General features: G+C 44.6%; 1 protein-coding gene across 1 annotated transcript in view; it reads left to right on the top strand.

The window, feature by feature from the left end:
• Positions 1-2051: 2051 nt before the first annotated feature.
• LOC311220822 (homer protein homolog 1-like) overlaps positions 2052-20809 on the top strand; it is a gene marked incomplete at both ends in the record, with an annotated part of 117547 nt that continues 98789 nt past the window's right edge. The window contains one exon of the mRNA XM_084304438.1: positions 2052-2231. Within this exon, the coding sequence (XP_084160564.1) occupies positions 2052-2231 (180 nt within the window). The remainder of the gene's footprint in view (positions 2232-20809) is intronic.

Consider the following 20809-nt stretch of genomic DNA (forward strand, 5'->3'; position numbering starts at 1 on the left):
TGATTTCTATGCAATACTTTATATCTTGGTAATGTTCATGAAGAATAATAAGTTATAAATTCTGAAGTGCAGTAATTTTTTTACCTTACATAATTTTATTTGCTAAGCAGTTAACTTTGAACTATGTGTGTTACACATATTTACTATTGCTGTGAAAACATTCAGGTGTGACTCTACAAAGAGTTTGGGTTTAACATTATATGTCCCTGACCCTAATTAATGTCGGTTTTAGAGTAATTACATGGCTCAGTCTTCAAAATAGGACTATAATCTAAGTTTACAATTTATTAAAGGAATAGAGGTAAGCAAACAGTGCTGGGTGCGCTGGGAGTCTCTGCTCCACCAAGACACACACCAGTTATATCAAGCAGTTGATTTTTATGCTCCTAGGCTAATACATATTCATTACTACTTCTAGAAAAAAACAGGGTTATTATAATTAGTTTCCGGAATCCAAACCCTCCTACTGGAGCATGCGTATCAGTCTCTGGGGGTCCTTCTGGGGGGTCTTTCATGCTGAAGGCTCATAGTCTTCCTCCCAAGCTTTTTTTTCTTGACCTTCCCCTTTGTCCAACTTGGCTGTATGTCAGAGACTTGTGCAGCGTCCCCTGCAAGCTTTGTCTTTTAGTTGTCCTTCAGCTTTCCCCTTCTTCATAATCTCTTGGACAGATATCAGAGACTTGCACAGTGTCCCATGCAATAGTCATAATAGTCATAATAGTTAACAGTTGTTCTGAACCCCCCCCAGATATCAGAGACTTCAAGGAAAAGTCTACAAATACATTTCCCTTCAAGCTCTCTATTGACACGAATTGCTAAAACATTCCTCACAATCCCTTATCTTCGTGTCTCCTTTTCAACTTTTGCCAGTAACAACGGGATTTCATCAGTTGGTTCTTGGGGGGTCCAGTTCTTAAGCATCATTATTGACATATCACCTTCCTTCTCTACTGATGTCATCACAAATTGGGTACTATTTATTATTCAGCGTATCAATAATGTAAAGCAAGGTATCATACAAGGTATAAACAATAACATCATTACACCACATAAAAATAAAAATAACATCCTTTTAACCCATGGTCCACCGGGCATCCATGAAAACAAATCCCAATCCATACCCTTCCAAGTTTGTACTGGGACGTGGGCTAATTTCCTAATTTCCTTTGTTATCTGTCTGACCACTTTCCCATTATCATCAATTAACATCAAAAAACAACATTTGGAATCATTTAGTTTTCCACACGCTCCCCCCTCTTCTGCTAGTAAATAGCCTAAAACCATTCTATGTTGAAAGATAGCATTCCTCATCTGGGTGGACCGATCAGCCAAAAGATCCAAAGCCATTGCTGTTTGATTGGTTATAATTTCAAGGACAGCTTGCAAACTAATTATTCGATTCAAATTATAAATAGGTTCTTGGGCCTCCGATATTACCTCATTCGGGTTCCAGGTAGCTGGTCCATAATGCTGTATGATTCTTTCAGGAAGCCATTCATCCTCTCTCCATTTTTAGGCACTACCCCTGGCTAAGGAAGCATCAATACATTGTTTCACTCTATTCAGATCATCATATAATTTTATTCCTAAATGATTTCCTTGTATTTGTGACAATAAAAAGAACAAGGGTCTTATGTATCCCACATAGCAGATTCCTGACCAGTCTTTTGGTAGCATTTTGTAGGCATGTTTGCCACACACCCAATAAGGTCCCTTTAGGGCCCACATCCCATTTGCAATTACAACCAAGTTCTCCTTAGCGGCTTGTCATATTACGAGCTGACCAGAAATGTTTAAAGTACACTTGTTTCCCATTCTCATCTTGCCACCTCCAGCGGTAGACCCTTACCACATGCTGCTCCCTAGTGGTGTTATCACGCTGACAGCTCAGGATCTGAACGTCAAATTGTCCCTCCGCATGTGCTCTTGCCATGGTTTTACATCCAGATCCAAAAAATTCCTTATACGAGCATTTCAGCCAAGTTCAGTTTTTCAGCTGGACGTGTGTAGCATTCCATTTTCCTCTACTTGCTTATGTCCCAATTAGATTCATGGCTTTTATTCTGTCCTTCAGGGAGCAACCCATCTTCAGCACCCGAGCTCATGTCTTCCACATTGACCCAAACACTAAGAAGAACTGGGTTCCCACCAGCAAGCATGCTGTTACTGTGTCCTACTTCTATGACAGCATAAGAAATGTCTACAGGATAATCAGTTTGGATGGATCAAAGGTAAGTTTTATTTTAGAGAATTTGTTTGCTGATTGATTTTTGCATTTATTTTCCAGTCTGATGTCCTTCATGTATCTTCTCAGATGCTTTTGTTATCTAAGAGATTACTGATGTGTTAAAAGGGTTATATTGTTTCATTAGATGTTTTAAGTGTTCATTGGAAAATATTATTCTCCATGCATTCATATTTACTTTGATAAATCTGTTGCTGAATTTAAGCAATGACAGAATCACAGAATCACAGAATTTCTAGGTTGGAAGAGACCTCAAGATCATCGAGTCCAACCTCTGACCTAACGCTAGCAGTCCCCACTAAACCATATCCCTAAGCTCTACATCTAAACGTCTTTTAAAGACTTCCAGGGATGGTGACTCCACCACTTCCCTGGGCAGCCTGTTCCAATGCCTCACAACCCTTTCAGTAAAGAAGTTCTTCCTAACATCTAACCTAAAACTCCCCTGGCGCAACTTAAGCCCATTCCCCCTCGTCAATCTAAAAGGGCATTCCCTGTGATGTATACTAAAAAGTACAAATAGTGTGTGTGAGTCAGCACAGGCAGGCAGCAGGAACAAGAACAGACCCACAGCTAAAACACAAAAAATAATATTATTTTCATTACTTTGACAACCGGGTGTCGTGGTTTAACCCGGCTGGCAGCTAAACACCACGCAGCCATTCGCTCACCCTCCCCCTCCCTCTCTGGGACGGGGGAGAGAAATGGAAAGTGAAGCCCGTGAGTTGAGATAAAGACAGTTTAATAAGACAGGAAAATAATAATAACAATAATAATAATAATAATGATAATACAATGGTGATAATAGTACTACTAATAATGTGTACAAACAAGTGATGCACAATGCAATTGCTCACCACCCGCTGACCGATACCCAGCATAACCCCGAGCAGTCCGGCCCTCCTCCCCCGGCTAGCCACCCCTATATATTGTTTAGCATGACGTCAGATGGTATGGAATACCCCTTTGGCTAGTTTGGGTCACCTGTCCTGGGTCTGTCCCCTCCCAGCTCTTACTGCACCCCCAGCCTGCCTGTTGGCAGGACAGAGCGAAAGGCTGAGATGTCCTTGGCTTGGTATAAGCACTGCTCTGCAACAATTAAAACATCAGGGTGTTATCAGCACTCTTCTCATCCTAAGCCAAAACACAGCATTCCACCAGCTACTAGGAAGAAAATTCTGTTCTAACTGAAACCAGGACACCGGGGGATCCCCGAAGCAACACCCAGGCAGAGGCACACAAGCAGGGACGCAGGCACTGCTAAGCTTGGTCCATGCTAGAGGATAACAGGCCTGCTGTTTACACCTGTTTATCAAGGGTTTGTGCAGGCAGTTTTTACCATCATGCTGTGATCCTCACTGTGCTTCTTTGATCTTCTCTGTACCAAGGCCAGGAGCTCAAGCGTGTCCAATACGGCACGTCCAAATCTACCAGAAACCTATGTTATCTATACACAGATGCGCTACTTGCCAAATACATGGAGCATAAAAAGCAGTAGGTACAATTTATGTGCTTTTTTACACTGCTGCTTTCCAGACTTTACACCTTCCCAGCTGCAAGGTCACTTGAGCATATTTACAGTCCTCCTCAACAGTCTTTCGTTCTGATCTCATCCTTCTCACCAATCTTCCGCTTTTAACCCATTCCTCCCGACATATGGTTATAATAACCTGTTTTCATCCCCGCATTCAATGATGTATCATTATCATTGGCTTCAGCATTATGGAAGACATCTGTTCAGTGCCTATAATCATTCAGTAAGTCCTTCATTACATCATCTTCCAATTTTTGCTGTAGGGAATGTGATGATTCCTTCCCAATAAAGCACTGCATAGTAAGCTTTTATCAGAACTCAGTTGGGTTGTGTTTGAGGGAGGGTTATGGTTTTGTTTGTTTGTTTGTTTGTTTGTTTTTACTTAGGAAAGATAATGTGTTGAGCTTCTTTTGTAAGAAACCTTTTTTAAAATATTAATTTAGAAGACTTGGGAAAGTACTTGACAGTTCCTTTGGTTCTACCCCAAGTGGGTATAAAGACAGTAACTTTACAAACAGCACATCAGAAATCTATGCAATAAGGACATTAAAGATATGCAAAGTATAATCAAAAGCTATAATCCTTTGAAGAGACTTTCAATTGCAATTTCTGGAGATGTGTCAATTCATGATGGTTGGAGCTGAAATACTCTGTATAAGCATAGCAGCACTCACAGATTTCTTTCAGAGATCTCTATATGATAATACTTCAGATGACTGAGACTCTGGTACCAAAGCCTACCCAAAATTTTCAAAGTTTAACTCTTACTTTGTTTCCTCCCTTCCAGCCTTCCTTCAAATGTTGTTGTTTTTTTTTCATTTCATCAAATAATTAAAGTAGCTTTTTCTGTGACTGTTTATTAAAAATAAAAAAGCAACCCCCCCACCCCCCAAAAAAACAAAACTAAAGCCAAAAACAACAACAAAAAAACACACAAATTTGGGATTGGGACTAGATACTGTATGAAATCAGGGCTACTATTTGTAATGTGTAGCACCTAAATTGATCTGCACATTTTACAAAATCCTTGTTATGATATCCATTGGGGTTCTTCTGCCTTTGTCTAAAGCTGCAACTCTTGCAAAGCGATTGCTGAGTTGCATTGTCAAGCAGTTGTTCATCTATTTATTTACTATTTTGTCTTCTGCATTTCCTTTGTATTTACAATGCTATTGGCAAGGTATATTGATAATTCAATCTATCACTTTTATTTATTCTCTCTGCTGTAGTCTTAATGTTTTCATCCCAAGCATTATGTATCTTAGATCCCAGTCTCTCTGATTAAGACTCATTGTTTTAGTTATCACAACACCTCAGAAACAGGGTCTTCAAAGAAGAATAGTGGGGGGGACCCATGGAAGAACTGTTTGTTTTTTTTGGCATAATTCACAGATATTATTATTATTATTATTATTATTATTATTATTATTATTACATTTTTTAAACATGTCTGTGCATATAAAATGTAATATGTACAAAGGGCTAAATATAAATCTAAAGTATTCTTAAGTTCAGAATGCATTCAGATAATCTCTGGTTTATGGCATTCAGCTACAATGCCTCATATTGTCTATTGGTCAGACAGAAGTATTACATTGGCAAAGGAGAAAAAACTATAATGTAATTCTATGGTTGTGAGTTTTGAAATGAAACTAAATAAAAATGATTTTGTTTTGTTTTGTTTTGTTTTGTTTAAAAAAAAAAACAGATTTTACATTGCAAATGTCTCAATTTTACAAGTTGCCAGCTGCCAAAAACATTTGTTGAACTGTGTTAGCTTTGAAACTCTCAATTGCCCTCAGGTGGCGATAAATATATGATCCAAATAGATTTTATTGAAAGCCTCAGTGCTGGTGGGGTTTACAGCACCCTGTGGGTTTGTACATTGCAGAGAATGAAATGCATGTGGCTGCTCAGTTGCAGTGGCTCAGGTTGTTGTCCAATAAAAAGTTCGGATTCATTACCCGGTATGCAATAAGCCAGTCTACACACTAGGCCAAGATATTGTTTATTTCAGAATTGCTTAAGTCTGGGTATTAGGTGGTTTCCCACAAAGCTGGCACACCTAAGGATATTCCATGCCACTTTTTATACAGTCCCTTATTGATTTTACAATCAATACAAATACATCTTTGTACAATTCCCATAGTCTCTGATTGTTTACATAATTAGCATACTGCTGACATGACAGAATAATTCTGTACATCCTTAGAAAGAAAAGATCCCTTGTTGGGCCACGGTCTCCCAGCCTAGGGGCATGATTTTTACTATTATAATAAGGATAGTTCACAGACAGTTCACATTAGAATACTCTTGTTTTCCAGCCAACTATTCATATTATGTTGATTGGTGAAGTATTCAAAGGCATAAGTCAGGATGTTTTCCTCAAGAATATCAACAGAAGGGTCTTCATGATTAGCAGTTCCTCATCCTTTGGACACCTCTAAGGCCTGGGCTATCTTGCCCTTTCCTCAAAGTACATATTTGATCTCTTTCACAGAAAACGGAGTTAACTATACACTCGTATCATAATTCCCCCCCTTTGAGACTTATCTAACCTCCTAAAGTTAGATGAGTCTCATCTTTTCATTTCAACATTTGATAATTTTGAGCAACACTTAAATGTACACTCTATTAACACTTAGATACAAACAAAGAAAACTACTGCTGTAACTAGTACAAATAAAATTTTCTTTACCCACAACTTTAGATCCAGAAAGCAAGACGTCAACCATTGCCAGGCTTCAAAAACCCATATGAAGCTATCAATTCAAACTGGGTGCTCTGGCTCCAGGGATTCAAAAACACTTCTTGATTTCCTTCACTCCCTGGCTTCCTGACTACTCTCAATCAACAAAAGGCTGTTAATCACTTTATTCCACTCATTTTCTAACTTAAAGAAACTTATGCCTTTACACAGAAAGTGTATATATATACATACATATATAAGGTAGACACACTAATAGAGATAAACTTCAGTTTATACAGTCTAAGACTATAAATTTATAGTCCATTAACTTCGGTGATTTTCAACTTTGAAGACCCTGTTATTTCAGTTTTCCGTAGCTGTGGAGGAGCAGCTTTCACTCAGGTATAATGAATCCACAAGTCAATCTGTCTAAGTTTCACAGCAGTATTTGTCATTAACAGCATCAGAAACGTTCCTTTACACTTTTCAGTTAGGGGGTCTTCCCTCCAGGCTTTCCAGGACAAAGGGAGTGAACCAGTGCATCCACCGGAATCAGCGCCCTTAATAGTGTGTATCTGTGGATGAGACACAAAGTTTTTCCTGAAGACAAATGGAAAACTGTAAGTGCTTGATTCCCAGTTACATCCATCTGATCAGTTTTCCCAGTCAAATTTATAGTATAGGGCTTCCCATACAATATTTCAAATGGGCTTATATTTGAGACCTGGGAGTTATCCGGACTCTAAGTAAAACTACTGGGAAAACCTCTGTCCACTTCAACTGAGTTTCCTGGCACAACTTTCTTATTTGGCCTTTCAGCGCTTGGTTCATCCTTTCCACCTCACCACAAGATTATGGCCTCCATGGGGGTTTGCTGCCACAAAATGAGGCCCCCTATCAGGTACTCCAAATCACAGAATCATAGAATGGCTCGTGCTGTAAGAGACCTTTAAAGACCATCTAGTTCTACCTCCCCTGCCATGAGCAGGGATGCCACCAACTAGATCAGGTGCCCCAGGGCCTCATCCAACCTGGTCTTGAACACCTCCAGGGATGGGGCATCCACAACCTCTCTGGGAAACTTGTTCCAGTGCCTCACCACCCTCACAGTGAAAAATTTCCTCCTAACATCTAATCTGAATCTCCCCTCTTTTAGCTTAAAACCATCCCCCCTTGTCCTGTCATTATCTGACTGAGCAAAAAGTTGCCCTCCATCTTCTTTACAAGCCCCTTTTAAGTACTGAAAAGCTGCAATGAGGTCTCCCTGGAGCCTTCTCTTCTCCAGGGTGAACAACCCCAGCTAGCTCTCTCAGCCTTTCTTCATAGGAGAGGTTCTCCAGCCCCTTGATCATATCTGTGGTCCTCCTCTGGACCCGTTATAACAGATCAATATCCATCTTTTCCTGGGGGCTCCAGACCTGGACGCAGTACTCCATGTGGGGCCTCACAAGGGGGACAATCACCTCCCTCAGCCTGCTGGCCACTCCTCTTTTGATGCAGCCCAGGATGCAGCTGGCCTTCTGGGATGCAAGTGCACTCTGCTAGCTGAAGCCGAGCTTTTCATCCACTAGAACCTCCAAAGTCTTTCTCTGCAGGGCTTCTCTTAATGAGTTCTTCTCCCAGTCTGTACTCCTGTCTGGGATTGCCCTGACCCAAGTGCAGAATCTTGCATGTAGACTTTCTGAACCTCATTAGGTTCACGTGTGCCCACTTTTCTAGCTTGTCCAGGTCCCTTTGGATGGCATCCCTTCCTTCTCTTGTATCAACCGCACCACTCAGCTTGGTGACATCTGCAAATTTGCTGAGGATGCACTTGATCCCACTATGTTGTTAATAATGATATTAGATATCCCCTGAGGGATACCACTCATCACTGTGGTAGTTTTACCGTGCTGGGCAGCTAAACCCCACAACCGCTCTCTCACTCCCCCTCTTTTTAGATGAGGAGGGGGAGAAGTAAAGCAAAGAACAACTCACGGGTTGAGATAAGGATAATTTAATTAAAGGGAAATAATAATAATAAATAAATATTACAAACATAAAATAAATGAAGGCTATGTGGAAGTGCAGAGGAAAGAAATTGCTTTCTACTTCCCACAAATGAGCGATGATTGACCACGTCCTTGAAGCAGGGCCTCAACGCACGTAGCTGGTGTTTGGGAGGAGGACCAACGTTTTCACAATGAGAGCCCACCCCTCCCCTCTTCTTCCTGTTTCCACCTTTTATTGCTGAGTGTGACATCACATGTTATGGAATATCCCTTTGGTTGGTTTAGGTCAGCTGCCCTGGTGATGTTTCTCTCCTCACTTTTTGCCCACCCCCTAGGAGGGTTAGAGAGAGGCCCGATGCTGTGCCACTGCTGCTCAGCAGTAGACACAACACTGGTGTGATAACACTGCTGTTCCAGCTACAAGTGCAGAGCACAGCATTGTATGGGCTGCTGCAGGGAAAGTTAAGTTTCCAGCCAGACCCTGTACAATCACCAGCCACCACCTGGACCCCCTTGACCACAACTCTCTGTGTGCAGACATCCAGCCAATTCCTTATCTGCTTCAAAGCCACATCGCTCCAATTTGGAGACCAGAATGTCATGTGGGACCATGTCAAAGGCCTTACAGATGTCCAGTGTAGATGACACTGGTTGATCTTCCCTTATTGACTGATACAGTCACTCCATAATAGAAGGCCACAAGATTGGTCAGGCATGATTTGCCCTTAGTAAAGCCATGCTGGCTGTCTCAGATCACCTCTTTGACTTGCATGTGCCTTAACATTGCTTCCAGAAGGATGTGTTCTATTATCTTCCCAGGAACAGAGCTGATTCTGACCAGTCTATAGTTCTGAGGGTCTTCCTTTCTACCCTTTTTAAGAATGGGAGTGATGTTTCCCTTTTTCCAGTCACCAGGGATTTCACCTGACTGTCATGACTGTTCAAATATTACGGAGAGTGGCTTGGCAACTACATCAGCCAGTTCCCTCAGGACACTGGGATGCATGTCATTGGGCCCCATAGACTTGTACCTGTTCAGTTTCATTACATGGTCTTGAACATGCTTACAGTGGGAGGGACTTTGCTCCTACAGCCCCTGACTAGAGGTTCAGGGACTCGAGAGATGTTGGAAGCCTGACTGCCAGCAAAGACGGAGGCAAAGATGTTGTTGAGTACCACAGCCTTCTCCATGTCTGTGGTTACTAGGTCACCTTTCTCATTTATCAGAGGCGGTACACTCTCCTTGGCCTTTCTTTTCTGGCCAATGTACCTATGGAATCTCTTCTTGTTATTTTTTGCATCCATTACCAATTTTAGTTTCATATGTGACTTAGCTTTCCTTATCTCATCCCTGCACATACAGATGGCATCCCTGTACCCTTCCCAGGCCACATGTCCCTGCTTCCACTGGAATCTTGGGATTTTTTCTTTCAGTAGATACTGGACTACTTTCAGTAGATACTGTCCAGAGAAGGGCTACAAAGATGGTGAAGGGCCTAGAGGGGAAGATGTATGAGGAGTGGCTCAAGTAACTTGTTTTGTTCAGCCTGGAAAAGAGGAGGTTGAGGAGAGACCTCATCATGGTCTACAGCTTCCTCACAAGGGGGAGCTCTGATCTTTTCTCTTTAGTGACCAGCGACAGGACCCGAGGGAATGGAGTTAAGGTGTGACAGGGGAGGTTCAGGCTGGATATCAGGAACAGGTTCTTCACCAAGAGGGTAGTCGCACACTGGAACACACTCCCCAGCCAGGGATGTAGTCATGGCACCAAGCCCATAGAATTTTCAGAAGCCTTTGGACAATGATCTGAGTCATATCGTCTGAGTTTTTGGGTAGACCTGTGTGGAGCCAAGTTGGACTCGATGATCCTTGTGGGTCCCTTGCAACTCAGGATATTCTATGATTTCTATTATTTACTTCCCTGATTTAATTGGTTCAACACAAGAAAGCTTTGGACCAACGAGAAAAGATATCCACAAATACAAGGAGATATCTATATTGTTTATACCTAGGTAACTCAGAAAAATCGATTTGCAGGTAGTCACCAGGAATCATTATTTTTCACCTTGACAGAAGGAATTTTTATCTGTATTTTAGGGTTGTTCTTAAGACAAAGCTCAAATTTTCAAGGCTGTTTGTTTTTTTTTTTGTTTTTTTTTTTTTTCTTTTCTATTCGTAACATCCATGCTCCAGTAGCATACCTCCTGCATTACCTACTAGAGCTTCAGCTCCCATCTACTTTTACTGGTTCTGCTGATTTTGCTCTCCTGAGTTTCACAGTTACCCATGCAAATGGCACTACTTTGTCCTTGATCTTGGTCAGTACTTGATTCTATTAATCTCCCAAAGTATCTTCAATCTATCTATGCCCAATCACTGGCATAGAGAATTTACTCATTGGTCCCTTGCAATTGCTTACTACCAAATAAGTGGTTCTTGGATCTACTAAAAATATTATAATCTCATTCCCCATCTTTACTGGAACCAGGGGCTCTGCTGGGGCCATAGATGATTCTACCCCTGGTCCCCTTCAGTTCGAGTCTTCCATGCCAGTCATTAACAAGACCACTTCAGGAACATTTGTTAATTTTGGCTCTTTGGATTAGTGCACTTTTGGACATTCATTCCTCCAATGCCCCTCTTCCCAAGAATATGCACACTGATTTAATCCCAATGAGTAAGATGGATGAGAGGTAAATATTACATATCTCCCTCATCCTCTTCCTATGCCTTGATTTCCTATCATCCTGCCTCTTCCTCCTTTTTGAAATGTTTTACCATGTGACAACATTTGGGCTTGAACCATAGCTGTTGCAAGCAAACTTCCTTGCATTTTTTCATTCTTCAGTTTCTTTTTTTCTTTCCTTCTTCTCTACTTCATCTTGATTATTATATACCTTATTAGCTATCTCAATTAATTGAGAAACAAACATTCCTGAAACTCCCCCTAACTCACTGCAACTACTTCCAAATATAAGGCGCTGATTGTCCCATAAACAGCATATTAAAATATTACTTTATTTGCCTCATCATCAGAATTTAAATCTGTCCATTTCCTAGCTACTTCACATAATCTTTCATAAAATGCTGATGGTCCTCATTAGGACCTTGAGTTACTTGATATAACTTAGAAATATTTTTAGGCTTCAGTACTCCATGCTTACTTCCATACAAAATTAACTTTTTTTTTGTTTGTTTGTTTGTTTTGTTTTGTTTTGTGTTTTTTTTACAAGCATTTTACCTCTGTCTGTATTTGGATCCCAAGGAGGTTCTTGTTCTGACATTAACCTCTCCATCCCTTCCCTTCTGTTTTCCTCATTAGCCTTCTTTAACACCAAATGTCTCTCTTCTTACATTCAACAAAACATGCATATCTTTCCAGTCAGGACTGTGATTAAGCACAATTATTTGAAATAGTACATTTCTCAGGATTTTATTGGGAGGACACAGCTGACTCCTTCCAACTATTAAGCCAGAAGATGAAAATGTACTTCTACAAAAAACGGTAATCCCTGGAGTCCTACCGCTTCCTGAAGGGGGGCCTGAATTGCTACTGGATTTCATGCCTTCATTCTCCCCGTTGTTAGAAATGGCTCAATCTTCAAAATAGGATTAAATAAAAAAATAGGATTTATTAAAAGAATAAAGGTAAGCAAACAGTGCTTTTCTTCTTTTTAATCTCTTGGCCACCTGGCCAGATATCAGAGGCTTGCATACTATCCCATAACAGTCACTAGTTGTTATCAGTTGTTCTGAAACCCCCAGATATCAAAGACTTCATACAAACACAAATAGCTTTCTTACTGACACTTCACGAGTAATTAAAACATTCCTCACCAGCCATTCACAGGGACAGTCACACCTATAGCAGTGTTAAATTAATCTGGAAGAAGACAAAAAAAAAAAGGCTGTAACTGTTAGAAATAGAAGTCCGGAATAACAAAGGCAAACAGGTTCATAAATTTGAGGAGTATTTTCTGAAGACTTGATAAATTGACTAGAATGAGGGGGAGACTGGGACACACTGCACCTGTGGTTCAAGAATTAAATTGCCAGTGCAGGACCCAGAGGCAGACAGGACTGTTCTTTATTGACACGAATTGTTAAAACATTCCTAACACCGTGACTGGACTAAATCCTACTTCCCCCCTAAAGTCTTTACTTCCCTGCCTTTCATCTACAATACTTGCTCCATCTGAATCTATTTCATTGTATACCAAAAGCTGTACATCTTCTTTTTCATCATGTTCAATCAGCTCCAGGTTAGACGTGTTCTGCAGTAGAGCAGGGGATCAAGGTGGGAAGGGCTTTTTTCCTGCATTGAGGCTACTTGAGGCAGCTGAGGGAGCCACTAGGACACGGCAGCCCTCGCGAGGGCAGCTGACCAGGTGCATGCGAAGCCAGCAGTGCCCCCTCCCCTGCCGTACAAAGGCGGCCCCTAGGGAGGGCAAGCGACCAGGAGCGCGGTGAACGGAACGGGTGAACAAAACCAGGACGGGTGTAGCGTGGCAGTTTGTGCGGTAGTTCGTGCAGGCAGGGCGAGCAGGGAGGGCGCTCTCACCGCTTGTTTTCCAACGGTGGTTTTAACCTGCTTGTGAAGAGTCCAGCCACAGTATCCACCCAGCAGAAAGCCATGGCCTCTGAATCCCTTGTGGCCTCTCCAGCCACAGCTACTGATGTGGCTACCCAGACAGAGGTCTCAGGGAAACACATGGCCGTCCAGGTCTTGGGCTGCAGGGTGTGCCCGAGTCTTCTGTCAGTGTCTGACAGAAGCAGTGGGTATGCCTGTGAGAGGTGTGCCCAGGGAAGTGGTGGAGTCACCATCCCTGGAGGTCTTTAAAAGATGTTTAGATGTAGAGCTTAGGGATATGGTTTAGTGGGGACTGTTAGTGTTAGGTCAGAGGTTGGACTCGATGATCTTGAGGTCTCTTCCAACCTAGAAATTCTGTGATTCTGTGATTCTGTGAAGAATTGCTCAGCCTGGTGGCAGGGCTTTGGTAGGAGGTGAGTAGGCTGAGGAGCATCAGGGAGTCAGAGAGGGAAATTGACTCTACCCTCTCTGAGACAGACTCATGAGCCAGTCACTACACAAAAGACAAAGGTTCCCCCAACCCACTAGGCAGTAGGAGGGGACCTAGGACAAGGGGGGGAATGGAAGCAGGTTTCTGCTCAAGGCGGTAGGCGAGGACTCTCCCTGCCTACCTCACCTTCCCAGCTACCTTTACACAACAGGTATGAGGCTCTAGAACTTGACAGTCAAGCAAACAATGATGTAGACAAAAGCCCATAACAATTGGAAAGGGTGCCTAAGGCTAGGCAACCTTCCCCCTGCATCACTACATCTTCTGTCAAGAATACCACCAATGCACGCAGCATGGGTAACAAACAGGAGGAGCTGGAAGCCATCGTGCAGCAGGCAGGCTATGACTTCTTTGCCATCACGGAGACGGGGTGGCACCAGTCTCATGACTGGAGTGCTGCAATGACTGTCTATAAGCTCTTCAGAAGGGACAGGCAGCACAGAAGGGGTGGTGGTGTGGCTCTCTATATTAGAGAGTCTTTCGATGTTGTAGAACTCGAGGCTGGGAATGACAAGGTCGAGTCCCTTTGGGTTAGGATCGGCAGGGACAACAAGGCTAGCGTCCTGGTTGGAGTCTGTTATAGACCACCAAACCAGGATGAGGAGATGGATGAGGAGTTCTACAGGCAGCTGACAGAAGTTGCGAAATCGTCAGCGCTTGTTCTCGTGGGGGACTTCAACTTCCCTGACATATCCTGGAAGCACAACACAGCCCAGAGAAAGCAGTCTAGGAGGTTTCTGGAGAGCGTGGAAGATAGCTTCCTGACGCAGCTGGTTAGTGAGCCTATCGGGGTGGTGCCCCGCTAGACCTTCTCTTCACAAACAGAGAAGGACTGGTGGGAGATGTGGTGTTTGGAAACTGTCTTGGGCAGAGTGACCATGAAATGGTGGAGTTCTCTATTCTTGGCGAGGCCAGGAAGGGGACCAGTAAAACCGCTGTATTGGACTTTCGGAGGGCTGACTTTGAGCTGCTCAGGACGCTGGTTGGTAGAGTCCCTTGGGAGGCGGTTCTGGAGGGCAGAGGAGTCCAGGAAGGCTGGGCGCTCTTCAAGAGGGAAATCTTAATGGCGCAGGAACGGTCTGTCCCCACGTGCCCAAAGACGAGCTGGCAGGGAAGAAGACCAGCCTGGCTCAACAGAGAATTGTGGCTTGATCTTAGGAGAAAAAAAGAGGGTTTATAATCTTTGGAAAAAAGGGCGGGCCACTAGGGAGGACTATAAGGATGTAGCGAGGCTGTGCAGAGACAAAATTAGAAAGGCCAAAGCTCATCTGGAGCTCAATCTGGCTACTGCCGTTAAAGATAACAAAAAATGTTTTTATAAATACATCAACACAAAAAGGAGGACTAAGGAGAATCTCCATCCTTTACTGGATGCGGGGGGAAACTTAGTTACAAGAGATGAGGAAAAGGTGGAGATGCTTAATGCCTTCTTCGCCTCAGTCTTTAGCGGCAATACCGGTTGTTCTCTGGATACCCAGTACCCTGAGCTGGTGGAAGGGGATGGGGAGCACGATGTGGCCCTCACTATCCACGAAGAACTGGCTGGTAACCTGGTACGGCACTTGGATGTGCACAAGTCGATGGGGCCGGATGGGATACACCCAAGGGTACTGAGAGAACTGGCGGAGGAGCTGGCCAAGCCACTTACCATCATTTATCGGCAGTCCTGGCTGTCGGGGGAGGTCCCAGTTGACTGGCGGCTAGCAAACATGACGCCCATCTACAAGAAGGGCCAGAGGGCAGACCCAGGAAACTACAGGCCTGTCAGTTTGACCTCAGTGCCAGGGAAGCTCATGGAGCAGATTATCTTGAGAGTCATCACGCAGCACTTGCAGGACCAGCAGGCGATCAGGCCCAGTCAGCATGGGTTTATGAAAGGCAGGTCCTGCTTGACGAACCTGATCTCCTTCTATGACAAAGTGACGTGCTGGGTGGATGAGGGAAAGGCTGTGGATGTGGTCTACCTTGACTTCAGCAAGGCTTTTGACAACGTCTCCCACAGCATTCTCCTGAAGAAACTGGCTGCTCTTGGCTTGGACTGGCGCACGCTTCGTTGGGTTAGAAACTGGCTGGATAGCTGGGCCCAAAGAGTCGTGGTGAATGGAGTCAAGTCCAGTTGGAGGCCAGTCACTAGTGGCGTTCCCCAGGGCTCGGTGCTGGGGCCGGTCCTCTTTAATATCTTCATCGATGATCTGGATGAGGGCATTGAGTGCACCCTCAGTAAGTTTGCAGATAACACCAAGCTAGGTGCGTGTGTCGATCTGCTTGAGGGTAGGAAGGCTTTGCAGGAGGATCTGGATAGGCTGCACCGATGGGCTGAGGTCAACTGCATGAAGTTTAACAAGGCCAAGTGCCGGGTCCTGCACCTGGGGCGCAAAAACCCCAAGCAGAGCTACAGGCTGGGAGATGAGTGGTTGGAGAGCTGCCAGGCAGAGAAGGACCTGGGAGTGATGGTGGATAGTCGGCTGAATATGAGCCAGCAGTGTGCTCAGGTGGTCAAGAAGGCCAACGGCATCCTGGTTTGCATAAGAAACAGTGTGACAGGCAGGGCTAGGGAGGTGATCGTCCCCCTGTACTCAGCTCTGGTGAGGCCGCACCTCCAGTACTGTGTTCACTTTTGGGCCCCTCGCTACAAGAAGGACATCGAGGTGCTTGAGCGGGTCCAGAGAAGGGCGACAAAGCTGGTGAGGGGCCTGGAGAACAAGTCCTACGAGGAGTGGCTGAGGGAGCTGGGCTTGTTCAGCCTGGAGAAAAGGAGGCTCAGGGGCGACCTTATTGCTCTCTATAGGTACCTTAAGGGAGGCTGTAGTGAGGTGGGGGTTGGTCTGTTCTCCCACGTGCCTGATGACAGGACGAGGGGGAATGGGCTTAAGTTGCGCCAGGGGAGTTTTAGGTTGGATGTTAGGAAGAACTTCTTCACTGAAAGGGTTGTGAGGCATTGGAACAGGCTGCCCAGGGAAGTGGTGGAGTCACCATCCCTGGAAGTCTTTAAAAGACCTTTAGATGTAGAGCTTAGGGATATGGTTTAGTGGGGACTGTTAGCGTTAGGTCAGAGGTTGGACTCGATGATTTTGAGGTCTCTTCCAACCTAGAAATTCTGTGATTCTGTGATTCTGTGAAGGAAAGGAGGGTTATCGTCACTGGGGACTCCCTTTTGACAGGGACAGTGGGCCTGATTTGCCATCTGGACCCAACCCACAGGAAAGTCTGCTGCCTCCCTGGGGCTTGTGTAAGAGACATTGCCAGGAAAGTCACTCACCTGGTACGGCCCACCGACTACTATCCATTACTGTTTTTTCAAGCTGGTAATGACAAGGTAGCAAGGAGAAGTCCAAGAGTGATCAAAAGGGACTTTAGGGCTTTGGGGCGACTGGTTAAAGGATTAGGGGCACAGGTTATGTCCTTCCTGTAGCAGGAATAGACATCAACAGGCAGACTCGGTTCGTCAATATGTAGCTCTGAGACTGCTGCCACTGGCAGAACTTTGGGTTTCTTGATCATGGGAAGGTCTACATGGTACCAGGTCTGCTGGCACCAGATGGGATGCACCTTTCTCAGAGGGGGAAAAGGATTTTTGCCCAGGAGTTAGCAGGGCTGATTGATAAGGCTTTAAACTAGAATCAGAGGGGGAAAGATAAAACCAGGCCCGCCGGTGCCAGAGTCAGAGGGACTGTGTGCTAGTGAGGTCCTTCAGTATGCTCCACAAGGTGCTGTGTACAATGAGGCATATTTGTGCTTCTACACAAACATATGCAGCATGAGGAATAAACTGGATGAGCTAGAAGTCTTAGCCCAGTCCTGCAGCTACGACATCATCAGCATAAGCGAAACCTGGTGGGATGAGTCCTGTGACTGACTGGTGTGTTGCAGTAGATGGTTGCAGGCTCCTCGGGAGGGACAGGCAGGGTAGGCGAGGCAGTGGGGTGGCAATGTATGTAAAGGAGGGGCTGGACTGTGTAGAGCTTGCAGTTGATGATGGAAAAGTTGAGAGCCTCTGGTTAAGGATTAAGGGACAAACAAATAAAGGGGATGTCGTTGTGGGAGTCTATTACAGATCACCTGGCCAAGATGACAACACCGATGAATTAATCTTTGCAGAACTACGAGATGACTTAAGATCAACTCCCCTTGTCCTTATGGGGGATTTCAACTTGCCAGACTGGGATCACCACACAGCTGACACAAGCAAGTCCAGGAGGTTCATAAAGCACCTAGATGATAACTTCTTGGTGCAGGTGCTAAGGGAGCCAACTAGGAAAGGTGCCCTCCTTGATCTGTTGCTGGAAAACAGAGAGGGTCTTGTGGGAGATGTGGCAATTGGCGGCCGTCTCGGTCACAGTGACCACGAAGTGGTTGAGTTTAGAATTTATGGCAACAGAAGGAAAACTGCCACCAACGCTTCAGCCCTGGATATGGGGAAAACAGACTTCAGGCTGCTCAGGGAACTAGTTACTAAGGTCCCCTGGGAAGCTGCTTTTGAAGGAGTTGGTGTCCATCAGTTCTGGTCATTCTTTAAGCACTGCCTCCTAAAAGCACAGGATCGGGCAATCCCAAAATATCAGAAGTCAAGCAGGCGGGGCAAAAGGCTGGCTTGGCTTCTTCTGGAGCTTAGGCATAAAAAGAAAGCATATGGCTGCTGGAAGCAGGGTCGGGCAACATGGAAGGACTACAGGGACGCTGTTTGCCTTTGTAGGGAGAAAATTTGTGCAGCCAAAGCCCAACTAGAGTTGAAGCTGGTCAGGTCTGTGGGAGACAATAAAAAGGGCTTTTTAAAATAGGTGAACAGAAAAAGGAGGACCAGAGAAAATATAGGTCCACTACTTGATGGGGATGGTCACCTAACAGACAAGGACATAGGCAAAGCAGAGACGTTTAATGCCTTCTTTGCCTCTGTCTTCGACGCTGATGATGGGCTTCGGGACCCCAGGTGCCCTGAGCTGGAGGACCGTGATGGTGGGAATGATAAACTCCCAACCGACCCTGAACGTGTGCGGGATTCGCTGCTCTACCTGGACCCATTTAACTCCATGGGTCCGGATAGGCTTCATCCCAGGGTGCTTGGAGAGCTGCCTAATGTCACTGTGGGACCTCTCAATTATTTTTCATTGGTCTTGGGAATCTGGAGAGGTCCCAGTTGATTGGAGGCTGGCAAATGTTGTACCAATTTTCAAGAAGGGCAAGAAAGAAGACCCTGGTAACTACAGGCCTGTCAGTCTCATGTCAGTGCCTGGTAAAATTATGGAGAAGATTATCCTGGGAGTTACTGAAGCGCAGCTGGGTGACAATGCAGTCATTGGTCCCAGCCAACATGGGTTCACAAGGGGTAGGTCCTGTTTAACAAATTTGATTTCCTTTTATGATAAGATCACCTACCTAGTCAATCAAGGGAAACCAGCTGATGTGATCAGCTGATTGTAGATTTCAGTAAAGCTTTCAACAGAGTTTCCCATAGGATCCTACTGGACAAAATGTCCAGCATACAACTAGACAAAAACATAATACGATGGGTGAACAATTGGCTGACTAGTAGGGCTCAAAGGGTTGTGGTAAATAGGGCCACATCAGGCTAGTGGCCCGTCACAAGTGGGGTCCCCCAGGGCTCCATTTTAGGGCCAGTTCTTTTCTATGTTTTTATAAACGATTTGGATGTAGGACTTGAAGGTGTTTTGATCAAATTTTCTGATGATACTAAACTGGGAGGAGTTATTGACTCTGTTGAGGGTGGAAAAGCCTTGCAGAGAGATCTGGACAGATTGGAGATCTGGGCAATCACCAACCACATGAAGTTTAACAAGAGCAAGCGTGGGGTCCTGCACCTGGGACAGGGCAACTCTGACTATACATACAGACTGTGGGACAAGACCCTGGTTCTGGTAGCGGGAGCCTGCAGGGGTGGTCTCTGTGAAAAGAAACCAGCAGCTACCCCATGTTAGGTAAGGGTCAGTTTCATCCAGCTCTAAAGGGGCCCACCACTGCCCAGAGCCGAGCCATGATCAGTGCTGTTTGTGCCTCTGTGAGGTATCAACCCTTCGTGCCCCATGTTGGGCGCCAAAAATACTGTAGCGGTTTAACCCATCCAGCAGATAAGCACCACACAGTCATTCGCTCAACCCCCCCCCCCCCCCCCCCCACTCCCTCTCTGGGATGGGGGAGAGAATCAGAAAAAAGAAATGAAAGCCTGTGGGATAAGATAAAGATAGTTTATTAGGACAGAAAAGAAAGGAAAATAATAATGATGATGATAATAGTACTACTAATAATAATGTGTACAAAACAAGTGATGCACAATGCAATCGCTCACCGCCCGCTGACCGATTCCCAGCCTATCCCCAAGCAGCTGGTCTCCCCACCCCAGCCAGCCACCCCATATTAATTGTTCAGCATGAAGTCATATGGTATGGAATACCCCTTTGGCCACTTTGTGTCAGCTGTCTTGGTTCTGTCCCCCAGCTCCTGCTGCACGCCCACCAGTCAACCATTGCATGCAATATTGCTTCAGTTTTCCTTTCGTTAGGTGATCCCCACCAAACTTATTCCAGTTCTTAAGGGTGTATCCTAAAAGTGAACAAGGAGTTGGTTTGGAGTAAGGACTGTTACCAGGGCAACTTTTATTAGGTCTAGTCACTGTTCCATAGTCTGGATTGTAAGAATGTAGACTAGCATTATCTATTGTCTAGAATATCCTGTAGTGTTAGGAACTGGATGTGGTAATCAACATGCTTTGGGGGACTCAGCCAAACTGGCAAGAAATAGGGAAGCACTGATGCCCTGATGATAAACTTGCCCCATCATAATACTAAAAACCACACCCACGGGTCAATACAACCCTAGCCCAGATGAGGACCCTACCCATGAGCATGCATAAATTTTCTAGATTAGATTGTGCAACTATATGTAAATCACTAACCAGTTAGAATGTAGTGGGATGTGCTACTATGATAATGATTGTGTAGAACTGTATAAAAATCAACAGGGGAAGTCTGGAGTCAGGCCAGCTTTGTGGAAAGCCACCCGATACCCAGACTTGCGCAGTTCTAAAATAAACAATATCTCAACCTTGTGTGTGCATTTGGCTTATTGCACTGGGTAAATAATCCAAACTTTATCGGACAACAATTTTTGGCAACCCAGACAGAACAGCCTTAGAGCCTTGCCCAGATTGTCTTGCTGGTTGCCAACGGGGAGAATGGATATACAGGACTCCATTGTGTACCGACCGTTTTGATCAGGGACTCCCGGGATCCTCTCCCTGTCCAAAGGTGGTAAGCA

This window comes from Netta rufina (genome assembly GCF_964035555.1).
Source record: "Netta rufina genome assembly, chromosome: W".
NCBI classification, from domain to species: Eukaryota; Metazoa; Chordata; class Aves; order Anseriformes; family Anatidae; genus Netta; species Netta rufina.